The sequence below is a fragment of the Neolamprologus brichardi genome, chromosome 11 (assembly GCF_056152115.1).
Source record: "Neolamprologus brichardi isolate AB-2024 chromosome 11, ASM5615211v1, whole genome shotgun sequence".
NCBI classification, from domain to species: Eukaryota; Metazoa; Chordata; class Actinopteri; order Cichliformes; family Cichlidae; genus Neolamprologus; species Neolamprologus brichardi.
The window spans coordinates 6,569,049-6,586,454 of NC_142114.1; the positions used below are offsets into that span (position 1 = coordinate 6,569,049).

The 17,406-nt window shown below is 38.3% G+C and overlaps 1 protein-coding gene across 6 annotated transcripts in view; it reads left to right on the top strand.

Moving 5' to 3' along the window:
* Positions 1 to 17,406, top strand: part of cobl (cordon-bleu WH2 repeat protein) — a 53,441-nt gene that overhangs the window by 13,828 nt on the left and 22,207 nt on the right. For 4 of the 6 annotated variants that reach the window (XM_087848030.1, XM_087848036.1, XM_087848031.1 and 1 more), the window contains 5 exons: positions 1,749 to 1,977; positions 4,505 to 4,549; positions 5,214 to 5,302; positions 5,582 to 5,653; positions 12,820 to 13,002. In XM_087848030.1, the coding sequence (XP_087704156.1) occupies positions 1,749 to 1,977; positions 4,505 to 4,549; positions 5,214 to 5,302; positions 5,582 to 5,653; positions 12,820 to 13,002 (618 nt within the window). The remainder of the gene's footprint in view (positions 1 to 1,748; positions 1,978 to 4,504; positions 4,550 to 5,213; positions 5,303 to 5,581; positions 5,654 to 12,819; positions 13,003 to 17,406) is intronic. The other 2 variants (XM_087848035.1, XM_087848033.1) reach the window with 2 other exon arrangements.

Here is a 17,406-nt window from a genome sequence, read left to right on the forward strand (position 1 = left end):
CTTTGTATGTTGCACTATACTGTTACAGCATATTTAAAACCTGCAAATGTTTTCTTTTTTATGCCTGGCTTGGATTTGTGTTGTTTTGATTGCACAAAGGGTTATCTCATGTTTTCACAAATCAAATTTGCATTCACTGCAAGTCTTATGTAATGCCTGTCCCTCTCTGCCTTTTATCACTGACCACTGGCAGAAAGCATGGCCAGTGAATCCTGTAAGGGCCATTTCTAAGGTAGGAAGCTGGTTGGTATTAAACTGGCCAGCATTTCAAAGTCCCTTATTGGAGTTTATAAACTGATTTTAAGTCTAGTATGCTTTTTCTGCCTTACTGTCTGTCTGGATGTTTTATTCTATTCAGCATCAATCTCTTTCTCTCTGCCTTTTCTTTTCTTCGCCTTCACTCTCCTCCTACTGTTTGAATATTTGATGAGTACCTTACCTTTAGTTACCATGCATTATTTCTCTGCTCTTCTCAGGGCTCACTGGCTGCTCTCTCTCCCTTTGACCCCACCTGGCCTTAGGCCAGAGGCTGACACTGTTTCAGACAGCCCTGTCAGTCATTGGTCTTCTCTGTTTTATCTCACATCTTCTCATTATGTAACCAATTTGAACAGCTCAAATGAAATAGCTTGTTTCGATTGCCAGTGTATTGGATCCACCCAGTAGTCTAATATGTTAGCCCAGCAATAAAGTCTACGGTTATGGAAGATATCGTTCACACTGCTATTGAAATGTGTTTTGTTGATATGAATGGGGTGTTCAAAATGTTAGAAACAAAATTCAGTAAAATGCAAACATTTAAAATTAGTGTAGTACCTATAAAATTGTCAGAAGTAAGGAATCACAATACTTTATTAATCCCTAAGGAAATTATGTAACTAAACGGATTCACTGAACAATAGTTAGCGATAAATAAACTGTCCTTTCCCGATGCACCAGAAAAACTACATGGAAATGGCTACCAGTAACAAAATAAAAAAATATGTCAGTTTTGCACCTTATTTTAATATTACATTATACTATCAGTTACCTGTTTTGGTTGCTAATTTGATTATTGTTGGTTAGGAAAAATTGCTTCAGTCACAAAGATGGGAAATTTATTTTTTTTTCCGTTTAACCTTCCGATAGTCTCGAGTATTTCAACCATCTATCTAGTGACCATATTAGCAGAAACATTAAAATATACCCATGTCACAGGCTAAAAATACTGTTTATTTTGGAAAACCTATGACCATCAACCTGAACATTTTCATATATAATGGGTAAATTATAACAACTTAGCACCTCTTCCACAATTTGCTGATAAGCTTGGTACATTCACAAAAGAGGCTGCCAATAGTACTGTGGTAGAATTGTGCTTTTTTTTATTGTTATTTCTTTCTCTTTATTATTGCAGTGTCATCCTCTGTGTGTTCTCCTCTACTTTTTATATTTTTAAAGCAAAATATGCTATTGTACATCAATCAGAAATATAACTATATAACTATATAACTATATATATATATATATATATATATATATATATATATATATATATATATATATATATATATATATATATAAGTTAAGTATGTCTTTTAGGCTAGCATATTTTATCAGTCAGTTAACTTTGTTGTATTTTTTCCCTTAACTACATCATCTTTTTTCTTGACTTGATGATTCATCCTTGATTAGTTATTAGTTTCCTTAATGTCATCCAGCTGTTTGCGTGTCTAATTTTCTCCATCATTTTCCCCTCTGTGTATCAGAAAACTGTGCGATTGATGGTGAACTATCATGGCAACCAGAAGGCCGTAGTACGGGTGAACCCCTTGATATCGCTCCAGGCTCTGATACCAGTCATCTGTGACAAGTGTGAGTTCGACCCTACACGTGTCCTGCTGCTGAAGGATAGCATCAGCCAACGCGAGTTACCGCTGGACAAAACTCTAGCAGAACTCGGGATCAAAGATCTCTACGTACATGATCAGAGGCTAGGTAAGCCTTAACTACCTGACCTCATTTCTCTTTGCTCTTTGTGAAATATGTCAAATTTCTGTTACTATTGTTTTCACAGTAGCACGCAAGATGATACAGATCCTAAGCGATGATACTTTTTTCTTTTGCCTAACTTTTAATGTGGAAATATTTATTCCTTAATCTGTGTAATGCTATAATGGAGAAGCTGCACAATCTCACAGTCAAACATATATACATATCATATCACACACATATCACTAACCATATTTACATGGCTACAGTCTTTGTAATGGCTACATTGATCAGGAAACAGGAGAAGGAAGACAGGATGGCATTTTTTTTTCTCTGGATTTGATTTTTAATAAAATGTTTTTCCTCTCTGTTTTTCCATCGGTGGCATAATAAACAAAATAATAAATAAATAATGATAATGATAAAATGAACTTGAGCGACTTTAAAGTTATTAGGAGTTTACAGAGGTTTCACAGAAATGGAGCTAAGGTCTGTTTTCAGAATCAGAATACGTTATTAATCCCTAAGGAAATTATGTTTACCAAATTATTTCCCAAAGGTTTCTACACAAACTGGAAGGCTTGTTGCCACCACAGAAGTTGAAAGAATATATGTTTAAGGCACTACTGACAAGTTACCCCTCTGTTATTCTGTCTGTAGGTACAGGTTGGCATAGACGGGTTAGCATCCTATATTCAGTAGATACATCTATTATAACTGTCTTTGAGAATAAATCTCAGTTGTTCAATTTTCGCATTGTTTAGATAAACTCTTAATCGGGTTCCTTAATAATTGTATTTTGTTTTAGATGTCGCTGAAATGTCTGTGCCATCTATAATGTTTCAAATCTTATATATCTAAGCAGACACAGATTGCCAGATTAGTTTCCTGAATGTGGCTAAAGTCTACAGTACTAGCACCGGTAACCCTCCTTCCTTCCAGGTTAGCATTCACGCTCCTGTGCTGCATGTGGTTACACATCACTTTGGTTACGTGGTTATATGCCACTTTACTCTGACACCACAGACGTACAACTGCTCATCGTTTTCTTCATCAAAGTACTGTGCAACTGTGCTGATCTTTGCATCTGTCAGCTGCTTGCTCTCCACCTTGCTCAAATGCACTGTCTAAAACAGAGAGAAAGAGGGTTGGAGCCCTCTGTCTGTGCTGTAGCCCCAGTTTTTTGCAGGTCACATAATAACATCAGGTGACTGCTGTTGTAGAAAAAGAGCGTTTAAAATTCTAGGGGACTTGTTAAGCACATACTTAAATCTTACACATTTCACCTCTAACTCCAGTCACTTTAAAGCGAGTGTCTGTACATATATTCAAAATTGTATTAACTTTTTAAAAGATAAAATAATGCTTTGCTGTGCTGAATAAAACTATCTGGTAAACATAGGATGTAACACTTAAGATGATGATGGATGATGTGAAATTTAAGCAGACAAAGGATGTTATTGTGGATACTGGTGTGTGCTTTGGCTTGCCCTACTATTGTCTCACAGTATCTGCTGTTATCCTGTCCATGCAACGGCTGAAATAGTGAGCTTTTATGAATTATGTACGGCCTTTGTATTAATACATAATTCACCTGAGGGGCATTTGTGATCCTTCATGTAGTATGAAGTTATGGTTGTTTACTGCGCGATTGTCCACACCCACTGATATTTATAGTTAAAGGTTTTCTTGTGATCTCACAGTAAAAACGTGTATTTTATCACTTAAGTGATGTGACAAGGGAACAGTAGAACATTATGTCACTTTTATGGTCAAGCACTCTTGTGCAAGATTTTGGTAATCAACAAGGCCACCCAGTTTCCCTTTAAACGTTTCTTTCTCAGCATTTGGTATGCTAAAATGTTTTTGGTAAACTGTAGGGTTCGAATCCTTTCCAAATCACCGCATCATGTTTTCAGTTACATTTTACACAGAGTCCTACCCTTTTGAAAACATAGTAGTAATGTAGTTTACTTTCATTATTATGAGGCAATTATATAAATGAGGGCAGCACGGTGGCACGGTGGTTAGCACTGTTGCCGCACAGCAAGAAGGTTCAATTCCACCATCAGGCAGGGGTCTTTCTGTGTGGAGTTTGCATGTTCTCCCCGTGTTTGCGTGGGTTCCCTCCGGGTACTCCGGCTTCCTCCCACCGTCCAAAGACATGCAGCTTGTGGGGATAGGTTAATTGGATAATCCAAATTGTCACTAGGTGGGAATGTGCGAGTGAATGTGAGCGCGAATGGTTTTCTGTCCCTGTGTGTTGGCCCTGTGACAGACTGGCGACCTGTCCAGGATGTGCCCCGCCTCTCGCCCTATGACAGCTGGGATAGGCTCCAGCGCCCCCCGTGACCCTGAAAAGGATAAGCGGAAGCGAATGGATGGATATATAAATGACTTCCTCTTGTGAATCAGTAGTTACGTAGAGCATCGGCTGTGCTGTGACACGAAAGCACAAGCACAGCCGCTCTGTCATGTAGATGAGTTATCCATTAATGGCGTTTGTGTTTTTAAACTTTATTATGTTTTGCAGCTTTCCAGCCTAAAATGGCTTCTGCCCCTGCACTTAACTACACAGGTATTAGACGTATGTATTGTCTGTCTTAGCGTTGGCACCATTCAAATACATGTGGTTGTTTAACCCAATGTATCGCTGCTTGCTTATTAACCCTGCGTTGTTGCTGCATTGGATATTAACCATTAACCAGCCATATTAAAAGAAATCATTTGTTGCTTTATGTACTTTTGATAACCTGTGTGAACATCAATGCCTACAATTTTTAAAGGCTTTATTAATAAATTGGCTTGCTTCTGCCCCTTTTCAGAACCCAAATTATGTGTATTAGCCCTTAAATGTTTGATAGTTAGTTTACCTTCCCTCTCAGTCCTTGAGTCTGTAGTTTTATCACAACACATTCTTACTTACTGCTTAGCTGATTATCAAGTTTGGGTAGAGGTGAACCTGAGGAAAAGCAAAGCTGCAGCTCCCTCTGCTGAGCAAAACTGGAAGGTTAATTTATTGCTTTTAAAACAAAGGTATCCGTTTGGAGTAATATTTAGAGTTGACTGACTGTTTGAAAAACCACTATTTTTTTCTGTTAACCTTATAACCATATGTTAACCTTTTCGTTAACTTTTGCATGCAGAAAAAAACATGTCTTTCCTTTTTTCTTTTCTCCCTTTCTTTAATTATAAGGTGCTTACGTTACTTTCCTCCTCCTGCTCTTGTTTTACTTTTTTAGACTTTGTTCGCTCCAGTACTGGCAGTTTGGACCGACCAGAAAAAAAAGGCCTCCTGGGTATCTTCCAGTTCAGCAGGAGGAAATCCAAGGTGAGACTCGTTCCTGGGCAATATGCTGTATGTGTGCAGGAAGTATGTCTGAATTATTAAATAAGAAAACAGCATGGACATCATTATAATTCTTCCCTTAGTTTTTGCATTTAATTATTTATACAAGTATCATTAGAAAAATAATGGTGTGAAGTAATTTACAAACTAACCTTTAGCATCATACTTATAGGCCATTCATACTTAACTGATAGCTGAAGCAAGCTAAATGCATGGCTGAATAGTTTGATGCTGCATGTTAGTTGTGCCTTCCGTTTGCAGACAGAGACAACATCTGTGGACATGGATGACTTTGATGATAAAATAATCCAAAACACTGACACACAATCCTGTGTAAGTACGTCTAACAATTTTTACAATGTCCAGAAGGGAAATAAAGCTCTCATCTTAACTTGTTACTGAAGCCGTGCAATCCCATACGGTGTTCCAGTTATTCTGTATAACTGGAACATAATACAGACTACTTCTATGGACAGACTGCTGTTTGTGCAAATTGGGAACATACCTTGGAGCCAGTGGCTTTTACCTTAAGTTGTGTACATTATCATTGCTTTATTTTTTTTAATATAAGGGATTTTCAAAAAATGTATCAAAATAAACAGGACTTTAGCTTTAAAACAAGCATTAGCAATAGAGCAGCACTGCTAGTACTATGCCACCGGTGTCCTTTGTCATCACCTTTAGTGCTTGATTTTAACATTTTACTGACTTACACAGTTAAGACTATTGAAAGCTTCCTGTTGGTGCCTCGGGGTAAATTGTCCTGCACGAGTTATATGTAGCAGTAGTCATAATAGCAGTAATTTAACATGTCAACAACTACAAGATAAATGTGGATGTAAGTTGCCTTGTTATGTGCAATAAAACTGTCTTTTGACAAGGGCATATGTTGTGCCTGGTATTTGCATGAGTAGACAACAAGGACCCATGGCAAGTTTGTGTTTAAGACCCACAGTCACAGTAATCCATCCATGACTGCGGGTCACTAGTATTAAATTCATCCTGTGGCTTGAGAGTTCTGTTTTTTTACATTAATTTACTCACTTTTTTCTTATGTGGCAGCTGGAAAACTGATATAACAGTCACTCCAGTAGGCCTGCTCTGTTTTTAGATGTTCTTCATATGTGGTCTATGAGAAATTTTGATTTGGATGTGTTATGTTGCCTGTGTCACCAAAGCCTGTCACTTTGGCCAATAATTTATTCGTTTTAATGGAAATCTTTAGTTGTTTCAGCTTTAAAAAGTAGTTCTGCAATAAATCTCCTGTAGATCCAGGCTTACAGACAGGAGAAATCTAATACAGAACCTGTTGGGGTGAAGGGAAGTAGAAGGAAAAGACAAAAGAGGAGCATAGAGAGCTGTTAGAATGAAGACCAAGCACAAACTATGGTGCAGAGAGACTGGATTATTTCAATGCAGTAATGTGTGCCGATGTCCTCCAGAGGGCAGTCATTCTATAAGATTAGTCAGCAGACTCTCAAGCATCTGTTCATCACAGGTCTTTATCACTGCAGTTCATAACACCATTACATTTTCTTTTATGCAACCATCATCCATCTCTTTACTTCTGCATCTGAGCACTAATTTGGTAGTACGTATCCAATTTGGATATATATATATATATATATAAACATATAAAAACATCCATCCATCCATCCATTCGCTTCCGCTTATCCTTTTCAGGGTCGCGGGGGGCGCTGGAGCCTATCCCAGCTGTCATAGGGCGAGAGGCAGGGTACACCCTGGACAGGTCGCCAGTCTGTCGCAGGGCCAACACACAGAGACAGACAACCATTCGCACATTCACACCTAGTGACAATTTGGGTTATCCAATTAACCTATCCCCACAAGCTGCATGTCTTTGGACGGTGGGAAGAAGCCGGAGTACCCGGAGGGAACCCACGCAAACACGGGGAGAACATGCAAACTCCACACAGAAAGACCCCGGCCTGATGGTGGAATTGAACTCAGGACCTTCTTGCTGTGCGGCAACAGTGCTAACCACCGTGCCACCATGCTGCCCATATAAAAACATTTGAGCTGATTTTAGAATCTGAAAATGATGAACATCAGTAACATAATGTAAAAGATTTTCCTCCAAGATTTCTCTCCAGTATATCCAGATGCACATTAGAAGCTGTTATAGCTATAACTAAATCAATGGCATTTGATTACATTAGCCTGCCTGCCTCGCTCCTATTCAGTACACTGCTCCTCTAAGCTTGCCCTTGACTCCACCCTTCCAACTTTGTGTCTACTGCTTAATACTGAGCATTATTAACATTATCTTCTTCTTTTCCTTTTCCAGCCAGTCCTCTTTGTCCTTTTTTTACTCTCTTTGTTATCTTTAATTATTTTTTAAAGATTTTGCATATAGGGATCACAGTGTAATTAAAAGGAAAAAAAGTCAGCAGACTATGAATTAAACATCAAAACTGTTATAGACACGGCACAACTCATTTAGTTTACTGAAACACTGAAAAGTATGAAAGACAGTTTTGTTGGATTGATTAATAATTTTTTTTTTCACCCTTTCTACTGGACTTTAATGCAGCTTTTTCCCCCTATGATTGTTTCTCAGCCTGGGCAGTTTTTAGACCACACGCATGCATTTGCACACACCAGAAAACACACACCCACAGAGTGTTATCAACCCAAAGGCATCACATTACTCTACCTTGGCTACATTAGCACTAAAAGCCCAGCCTCTTATTTCTAATTGTTCATTAGGGGCTAAACTACTGTGTGTGTCAGTGTAAGTGTGTGTGGTCATAAAACATTAGCATGGTCAAATAGTGTTATGTCTGGGAAGACCTCATTCTAAAGCAAACTTACTTATAAAAGTTTTTTTTTTTTTAAATATGCAGTATTTATTTGTTCTTAGCTTTTTAGGGAGTGGCATTGCTTAAGTTCCTCTAATACAGTGGTTCTCAAACTTTTTTTGCTAGGCCCCCCTTTGTTTTACAAGAAAAATGTTCGCGCTGGTTGGTTTGGAAACATATTTGGCGATGCTTCATCTCCTGCTTTGCGTTTGTGTGGAAGCCCCGTCAAAAACCTGTCAATTATGCTAGCGGTGTCCAAGCGTTTTTGTTTTGTTTTTTTTTTCCTTTTCATACTGCTCTTAGATCTACTTGCCACTGATCATTGTTCTTTTAGGTTGCATCCTTCTCCCATATGCTCTTCCAATACTGCTCCGTCTCCAGCCTTGGTGATGCTGTTCTTATATTGTTCCCTTGCTATTGAGAGTACACCTTGGATGTGTCCGTGGAGAACAGCTGGTTTATTCTCCTGCTATACCTTTTCAAGTGGTTAGCCAAGGCTGTGAGTATTTGCTTGGCAGTTTCTAAGGCCTCAGATATGGGCAGCTTGCTGTTTGCAGTAGGAATTTTCCTTAGTGCTGCATTCACATCTTCTAGTAGACTTTCAGAGGGTACTTCATGTAGTCTTGGTAACCAACTACAGAGGGTCCAGGTTTCCAGTTTCACCATGATCCTCCGTTCTGGTCAGCTACACTCGCACTCAGTGCTCCTTCTTCCATCGTACTTGGGGCCTGGTACTCAATCTCGGGTGGAGGTAATATCTCCCTCCTGACCTGTTGTCCTGGCCCTCCCTTGCCATAGCATTTGTGCTATACCTTATGGATCTCTAGCTGTGAAAGCAGTTCCTTCTACTCAATGTTGGAACACCAAGCTATTAGTTGTTTTGCTGTCAGTCTGGATGCTGGGTATCGAAGGTTCCACAGGTCCCACATCCTAGTCAAATAACCTCTTCTGCTGGAAACGGAGTAGCATTCCAACAGGGCCCTGTTCTTATTTCCTTCAGGCTCGGGTCCTACCAGAGGACTTGGAGCTTGAGGGTCCTGTGCAGTATCTTAGCTGTTCCTAGGACTGCGCTCTTCTGGACAGAGATCGCAGATGTTGTTCCTGAGATCTGCTGGAGCCACTCGCCTGGCTTGGGAGTCACTGCACCTAGTGCTCCAATTACCACTGGGACCACTGTTGCCTTCACCCTCCACATCTTCTCGAGCTCTTCTCTGAGCCTTTGGTACATCTTCAGCTTCTCGTGTTCCTTCTTCCTGATGTTGCTGTCATTCGGTATGACTACATCTATCACTACAGCCGTCTTCTTCTGCTTGTCTACCACTACTACGTCTGGTTGGTTAGCCAACATTTTGTCCATCTTTATCAGGAAGTCCCACAGGATCTTAGCTCAGTCATTCTCGACCACCCCAAGAGGCGTCTCCCATTTTGATCTTGTATACTTCTTAGTATACAATACAATACAATACAGGTTTATTTTTATAGCACATTTAAAACCAAGGATATACCAAAGTGCTTCACAATAACACAATAAACAGTTAATGATAACAAAACCAGTAAGTCATTAAAACAAATTAGATTAAATGAAAGACAGAAGCATTAAAAGATAGAAGTAGGGAAAATTCAGAGTATCCAGAAAATGTCAAAATGAATAATGATACAGCAATTAGTAAGAGGTAAAGTTTAGCATGTCGGAAATGCCAGTTTGAATAAATACGTTTTCAAGCATGCTTTAAAAGATTGAATGGAGTCGGAGGCACACATGGTAACAGGGAGACTATTCCAGAGATTTGTTGCAACAGAGACAAAGGCCCAATCACCCCTAGTCTTCAGGCGGTGCCTAGGTTGAGTCAGGAGTAGCTGACCAGATGATCGTAAGGCACAGCTAGGAACATACAAACTGAGGAGGTCAGCGTATACTTCTGTATACTATGCCGGCCACTTGGTTATGGCGTTCCATGTATGCCCTGCCTACTAGCATGTTGCACCGTGCTGTTAAGTGCTGGATTGGCTCAGGGGCATCTTTACACAGCCCCCACCTGGGGTCTTGCCTGATGTGATAGATCCCAGCCTCTATGGATCTTGTGCCTCTGTGCTGTCTTTCAGCCCAGCTTTGTCCAGCCACTGGTAGGACTTCTGGATGTCAGCCATTTCCTCTATCTGCCGGTGGTACACACACACACACACACACACACACACATACATATATATATATATATATATATATATATATATATATATATATATATATATATATATATATATATGTATGTATATATATATGTGTGTGTATGTGTGTATATATATATATATATATATATATATATATATATATATATATATATATATATATATATATATATATATATATATATATATATGTCAGTGTGTAGATCCTAGTTATACAGAGCTTCAAAAGGTTGACTTTGTGTTACACACTTTGTAATTATAAATGTGCTGTGAACTCCATTTCCCCCCAAAAGAGCTGGAGTACCTTTTGTTCTGTTTTCCTCTCTCACTGTTTCCACACTTTTCAGATTGTTTACCACGGTGAAAAGGGTGAAAAAGTCAGGGAGAGTTCATGTGAATTTTCCACTTTGAACATTATATTTTTGTTGAGGTGAAAACACACTTTTGTTTTTGAAGATTCCATATGGGAATCACATCATTCCTCTCTTCCAGCATTTCTTTTTTATTCTGTCAGCCTCTGTCTGCCATCTGCTCTGCCTCTGCATCACTCTGATGTTACTCCTGTCACAACATAGATGCACAAGTCACACAACACAGCAAACTGTTAAAAATGACAGAACAGGCTTGTGGCAAATATTTTATATATATGTGTATAGATATAGATATATAGATATATATAGATATATATATAGATATATGTTCTGCTGTAGTTTCAAGTGGTTCTGTGTTAATATTCCCCTTTAAGCCTTCCATTTGTGTTTTCACAGTCAAGGACATATTGAGTTTTGCCGTGGTTATAAGGATAGAGGAAGTTAGAAGCTTTTATTTTATTGCACAATAGTAAATTATATATTAGTGATTATATATTAGGAGGATAGTAGGGCTGGGTATCGTCACTGATTTCTAGAATCAATTCGATTCTGATTCACAAGGTCCTGAATCGATTCGATCCACTATTCAATTCGATTTGAATCAGGGAAATTTTGCCTCAGTCAGAAATATTATAATTCAGATCAGTACATTTACATGTTTTTGTATCTATAAAAAGGAAGCTGACACTTTCGAGACTTTATCAAAGGTGTGAGCATCACAGCAGATGCCTTTGTGTCAAAGTAGCTGAAGATAAAACACAGAAAAACATGAAGGTGATTTTCCTGGCCTGGGATTTTATAAAAAATATTCCGCAGTACATCAAAAATGAAAGAAAACCATTAATCAGCATATGAACATTACCTCTGAAGTTACAATGGTTTTATTAGAGACGCGGCTAAGCGTTTTGCATTTTGCATAATTTTAAAAAGTTTAAATTTGTTCAGTAGCCCATTGAAGGGCAGAAATTAGGTTTTCTTTTCGGAAGTAAGTAAAAGGGGAAAAAAAACATCGGCTGACAGCGCTGTAAATAACGGTAGACTTGTGCATAACAAGCAAGAAAGAAAAATTGCAGGCATGCTATACTTTCCTATAGATTTCTTTTTTTCTGAAGCCTTGTTCTTTTCCCATCCTTCCCCACTGTGAGATGTTATAACCTAAGGCCCAATTAATCCTAATGACCTGAACTTTATGCTCCTTTTTGCTCTGCTTTTATGTTGTATTCAGGCATTGTCTGAACTCATCAATTAATCTGCTTTAAAGCACTTTTTGTTTTCTTCGATCATGGGGTTTTGAGCTGTGGTTTTGGTGCTCCTGTTGTTGCAAAGGTCTGTACCAAGCTGAGCCACAGGAAGGTGGAGGTTTTCACGAGCACTTTAGGCCCTCTTTGATCAGAAATCGAAACCCATTTTTGTTTCAATGCTTTGGTCGGGAGCAGCCACCCTTTGAAAATGTGGTCGCACTCTCAATTTGATCAAATGTTGCAATAATTGTCATGACTGAAGAATAGACTGTATTTTCAGAAAGGTTCCTGTGCATTGCATTCATAGTCTGTGCACACGTGCATGTTTTTATTCATTTTGTTTGTGGTTTTCCTAGATGTGGGTGTTAAGAATACACATGTCAGCTTTTACACTAAACATAACCCTTGAAATCAAGATTGTCAGTGAGTCAACAGGATATTCTGCTGTCTAATAGTTTTCAAGTTAAGTTTGGATACATGTCATAAATTAAGAAGTAACTGGGTTTCATTACACTTAGTTGTGATTTTTGACCCAAGCAGAGTTCTGCACCATTTTAAATGCTGTGCTAAACATGTTCTTAAACTCCTGTAAATTTTATCCCCTCATCTCCAAATATGATCGTTAACATATTAGATGAACCCAGAATGAACTGGATTTAATTTTTGATAAAGCCAGCTCTGAGCTGTCCTTGAAAATTTAATGGCAATTTAGCCATCAGTCATTTTTATGCTTACAAGTCAGTGATCATATTTGTTCCTTACTTTAAACTAATTACAAAAATGTTTTTCAAACTCTTAAATGTGTACATTTTTTCATGTTTCCTCCTCCCATTTGTCAGTCTGATTCCCTCTCCTTTTATTTTTCATGTTACCCACAGGACGTGTCCACAGTATCTGGGTTCTCCAGTGGACCTAATTGGTCCGGCACCTTGGGCCAGTCTCAGTCTGTCGCCAGTATCCCGAGGTTGTCTCCCAAGGCTGAGACCAAGAAGAGGAGGGCCCCACCACCGCCTCCTGCCCCTGCACCCAGAATGGAGCACACTACAGTTGAAAGCTGTCAGGTGAGGAAACAGTTTAACCTGTGCCAGATTTATGTGTGTTGCTCTTTATGTTTGTGTTTCATGACAACGCTTGGACTGGAATTGTGAGTTGTGAAATTGAATCCATATCCTGTGTTTTAAAGCATTAACTCGTACCAGGAAACACAAATGAAATTAGTTATTATATAAAGATGCACTGTATATGCACATTACTTAAAAACACAATTTCAACATGATTGGCATCATTTTAATGACACAGCTAATTTTGTGGATCTTATGGAAAATCCGTATCCTGGCAAATAACTCTCAGCTTTCAGCACTGACCCGATGGAGTATATTTGAAAGCTGCAATCAGTCTGATGCAGAATTTCCTTTAGGTATTCTGACCTCAAAGTCAGGGTGACCTGTATTGTCTACAATAAGCAACAACTCCCTGCAGTCTCATTATAGTGTTATGGAGGCATGCTACTAAATGTTGTTTAGCAACCAACATCCTTCTGCCCTCCCTCTGATAATAGGTTTTGTTTATTTGAAGGAGCCAGTGATCTTGAAGAACATTATTCAGCGTCTAAGCATTTAATGGATTTTTTGCTTAATTATTTCAAAAAAGAGCAGAGTATGGAGTAGAAAAGACTTCTGAGAAATAATGTGTGTACTGAAGGGGGCCGCAAATACAATCCTAAAAGATTTGATTCACAGTCCCTTGTTCTCAAAACATTAAATATGCAATAAACAATATTAACTAAAGCACTAAAGACAAAAATACCACATAGCCACGAGAATCAATGTTCATTATTCCACATCCAACTTTGTGTTTACCTCAAGTTAACTTATCAGAAGTCAGCCAAAGCATTCAGCTATCTGTATCCTATAGTTGATAATGGCAGAACAACTACAAGAGGACCATTTGACAAGACATTAATACACCTGCAGTGTCAACTCACCTTCTAAATTGGTGTCCTCTTTATTAGAATAACTGAAACGTAAATATAGATGTTTTATATTCCTGTGTTTTGCAGTCCTTTGTGACTCTGAGTCATAGGCTCCTTTTAGCTGCTGAGCAGACAGAGATGGTAATTTATCTGTCCACCTGTCAGATTAAGAGTTATGACAGATACCAGGGCTCAAATAACCAGACACCACCCAGACTCACAGGAGAAGCTAGAGTTGGGAAGGTTATCTGAGGACTTGATGGACAGTCTAATATTAGATTTCTTCATTTTTTCCGTATGCCTTCTCTAAACTGTTAGCCTATCACATGTATCATAATGCAAGGTCCTACTGCGGTGCAGGTCATCTGTCATGTGTCCTTGTTTTTGAATATTTTTGATGTGTTTAGATTGTTTTATCGACAGTTCAGGTGCACACATTTTACAGAGTAAAAACAACACATAAAACTGAGATAGTCACTTAGAAATGAATGAAGGGACTTTAAAGGCTTGTTTGATTAAAAAAACAGACTATGTGATTAGCCAACATCATGTAACGACGCAAAAGAAGTGGAAGGTGTCAGGCTTTAGCACTATGCCTGGCATGTTTGTGTTTCACGAAGGTGACTAAAAAAGATTTCATGCCATAGCAGAGAGGCTTCTCAGGACAGTTTCTGAGGGCATATCAGGACAGTGGCATTAAAGAGCTCTTAGTTCTTGAATATGTGGTCCAACTGCAGTTGTTAAATCAGTTTGCATTACATTTAAAAGTTGTACTTTCACATTTACATTAGTTGTTTGATGCGGTGGGGTGCTAAACTGAGGGGGGGGGGGGGACTTGCAAACTTTTATGTCTGTAGATGAGCTCTCCATCTTCTAAAAGTTCAAGCTCCAGTGAAAACATATGTCACACCATAAATTTAATTTGTTGAGCAAATGGCCCAAATGGCTTTGGATAATGCAGAAGTAAACAGTTGTCAAATGTGGGGATTTTTTATATTTTATTTATTTTCATTTTTATTTTGTTTTATTTTTTTGTTATGTTTTGCTTACTCAGACATGCCGTGAAAATATCTTCTCAGTTCTGCAGCACATAGTTGACTCTATGACTCTAAAACAGCTTAGGCCTTTTTGCAGGACGAGAACATGTGAACGTGCATGTTTGATGATGAGGACAACTGGATAGATGATAAACTTTTATTTACCATATATTTGCATGTTGATTATTTATTCCTACCTATGTTTTTAGAATACAAATTATCTAAAAACAAAAACAAAAACAAAAATGCCAGTGCATTTTATTCAGAGCTCGTGTCTTTATGTAAAATAAAAACACAAAATAGGAAAGTGTCTTTTTGTCTTTCAGGTTTTTTAAAAAAAATTAAAAAATTTTTAAAAACTGTGGGCATGTATGACTATTAAAATAGAATTCAGAAGTTAATGAATTTCTTTTTAAGAACCCGAGATTCTTTCTTTCAGTCACTGACTTTGTAACAAACATTGGAGAGTTTTTCTGGGACTCTGTTACACAACCAAAAAATGACTAACCAATGAAAAACATCTTCTTCTTCTTTTTTTTTTTTTTTTTTTTGCTTTTTTGCTTTTTTTTTACAGTTACTATCAAAGCTGTACTCGGGGGGGGGGGGTGTTTTCTCAGATGGCTGAAAACTTTCTGACCTTTTCTGTATTTTCCGTAAATTTAACAGAGTCAGCGTTCCGTGCGTTCTTTCTGAGAGTCATAGGCAGTTTTTACAGGACACAGGTCATCTCAGGACAGCTCTCTGTGACAGCTGTCCTCATTATAGACTTCCCTAGAATGATGAGATTGTTATAATGAAGCTAAGTGGCTTTAAATAGACATCAGAGACCAGAGATCATTATGTGTGGCCATTTATACCATACAAGCAACATAGTTTGATTAACATCAATGACAAAATTAAGAGGGTCAGGCTCTCTTGATTATTGACTATGGAATTAAAGCATTCTTCACAGAGTGTTGAAAAGCCAGCACCAGTTTACACCCTCTGTGTCTATCCCCAGTGACTGATCAGAGAATGAGTAGATGCATATAACATTTAACTCAGTGGTTCCCAAACTTTTTTGTCAGGCCCCCCTTTGAAAAATGTTCGCCCCCCGCGCGCACGCGCACATGCACGCGCAAACACATCCTTTAACCACACACTCCCATATTTTGCTCCATTGCGGTTTATTTCACACCTCAAACAATTAGTAAACAATTAACTAAATATAAGCAATCTGCAATAAATTACAGGTAGTAAACACATAAACTACTAACTCTTTTACGCTACGTCCGCACCTACACGGCTATTTTTGAAAACGCAGCTGTTTCTATGTGTTTGTGGACCTTTCGTCCACATGTACGTGTAAACGAGGAATACAGAGTTGGTCACGCAACATCAAAGGCATGTGCTTTTTTTCACGTCACGCTGTGCGCCACGTTATTGTTTACATGAGATGAATTGCAGAATGGCAGATAGTCAGATTAACAGTACTTTGTCTCTATCTGCAGGTTTACAGGCTTACATATACACATGCAGTTAATGTCCCTCTATTTACAAAAGCAGAGGCGATTATTTTACGTGTAGTTGTTTTTTTCCTGTGTAATAATATTCAACATTGCTATCAATACATTTTTCCAAAAATGCCTCTCTGTGCAAAATGGGTTTAAAAACATAAACAACTGTGGGATACTGTTTGCCCGTGATTTGAACCGGGGGAACAAATTGTGGCAGGATCAGCCTGATGTTATTTGAATCCCGCTGTAACTTTACTGTATAAAGAGCTAACATCTCCAAAATGTCAGGAGTAGTTAGTCATTACAAGAAGTGTTTTTGAACTAAAAATCAAGAATGTGGGACACTGTTTGTCCGTGATTTGAAGTACCCAGCCCGTGCTCCCGATGAAGGGAAAACCAATTCTGCAGGGGAGACCTACCTTGGCACTTAGGTGGGCCCCACACTTTGGGAAGGTCTGATTTAACTGAAGCCCTGTCCATTGTTTTTCCTTTTTTATAGAGGCCTTAAAACTGAATTGTATGTAGTCAGGATGAGTTTTTATCTAAACTAGTTTGTATTACTTATATATTATTTGATCTGAATAATGAAGAGCTGTTTCAGAGCTACGCCATTAGCTCAATATATTGATTCTGCAACATTTTTACTGAGTCATTAATATGAGCTAAAAAGTTCACTTGGGATATATAGTTACAGTGCAGAGAGGTGTCTCTTTTATATGAACTTTGGACGAGTACACTCATTGCCCTGCAAAGATTACAGTAGACAAGAGACCAAAGTTTCAGTAAAGCTGTTAGGGAACTAAGCAACACTGGTATAGTCAGTGATGGCTGGTTAATTAAAGCGCAAATGTATGTTTTTGTTTATTCTTTTTAATGAAAAGTAGGAATTAAAGCTGGCTGTCTGCATCCAACTCTAGTTGCAACAACGGCAACAGCTATTTTATTATATTATTTTATATT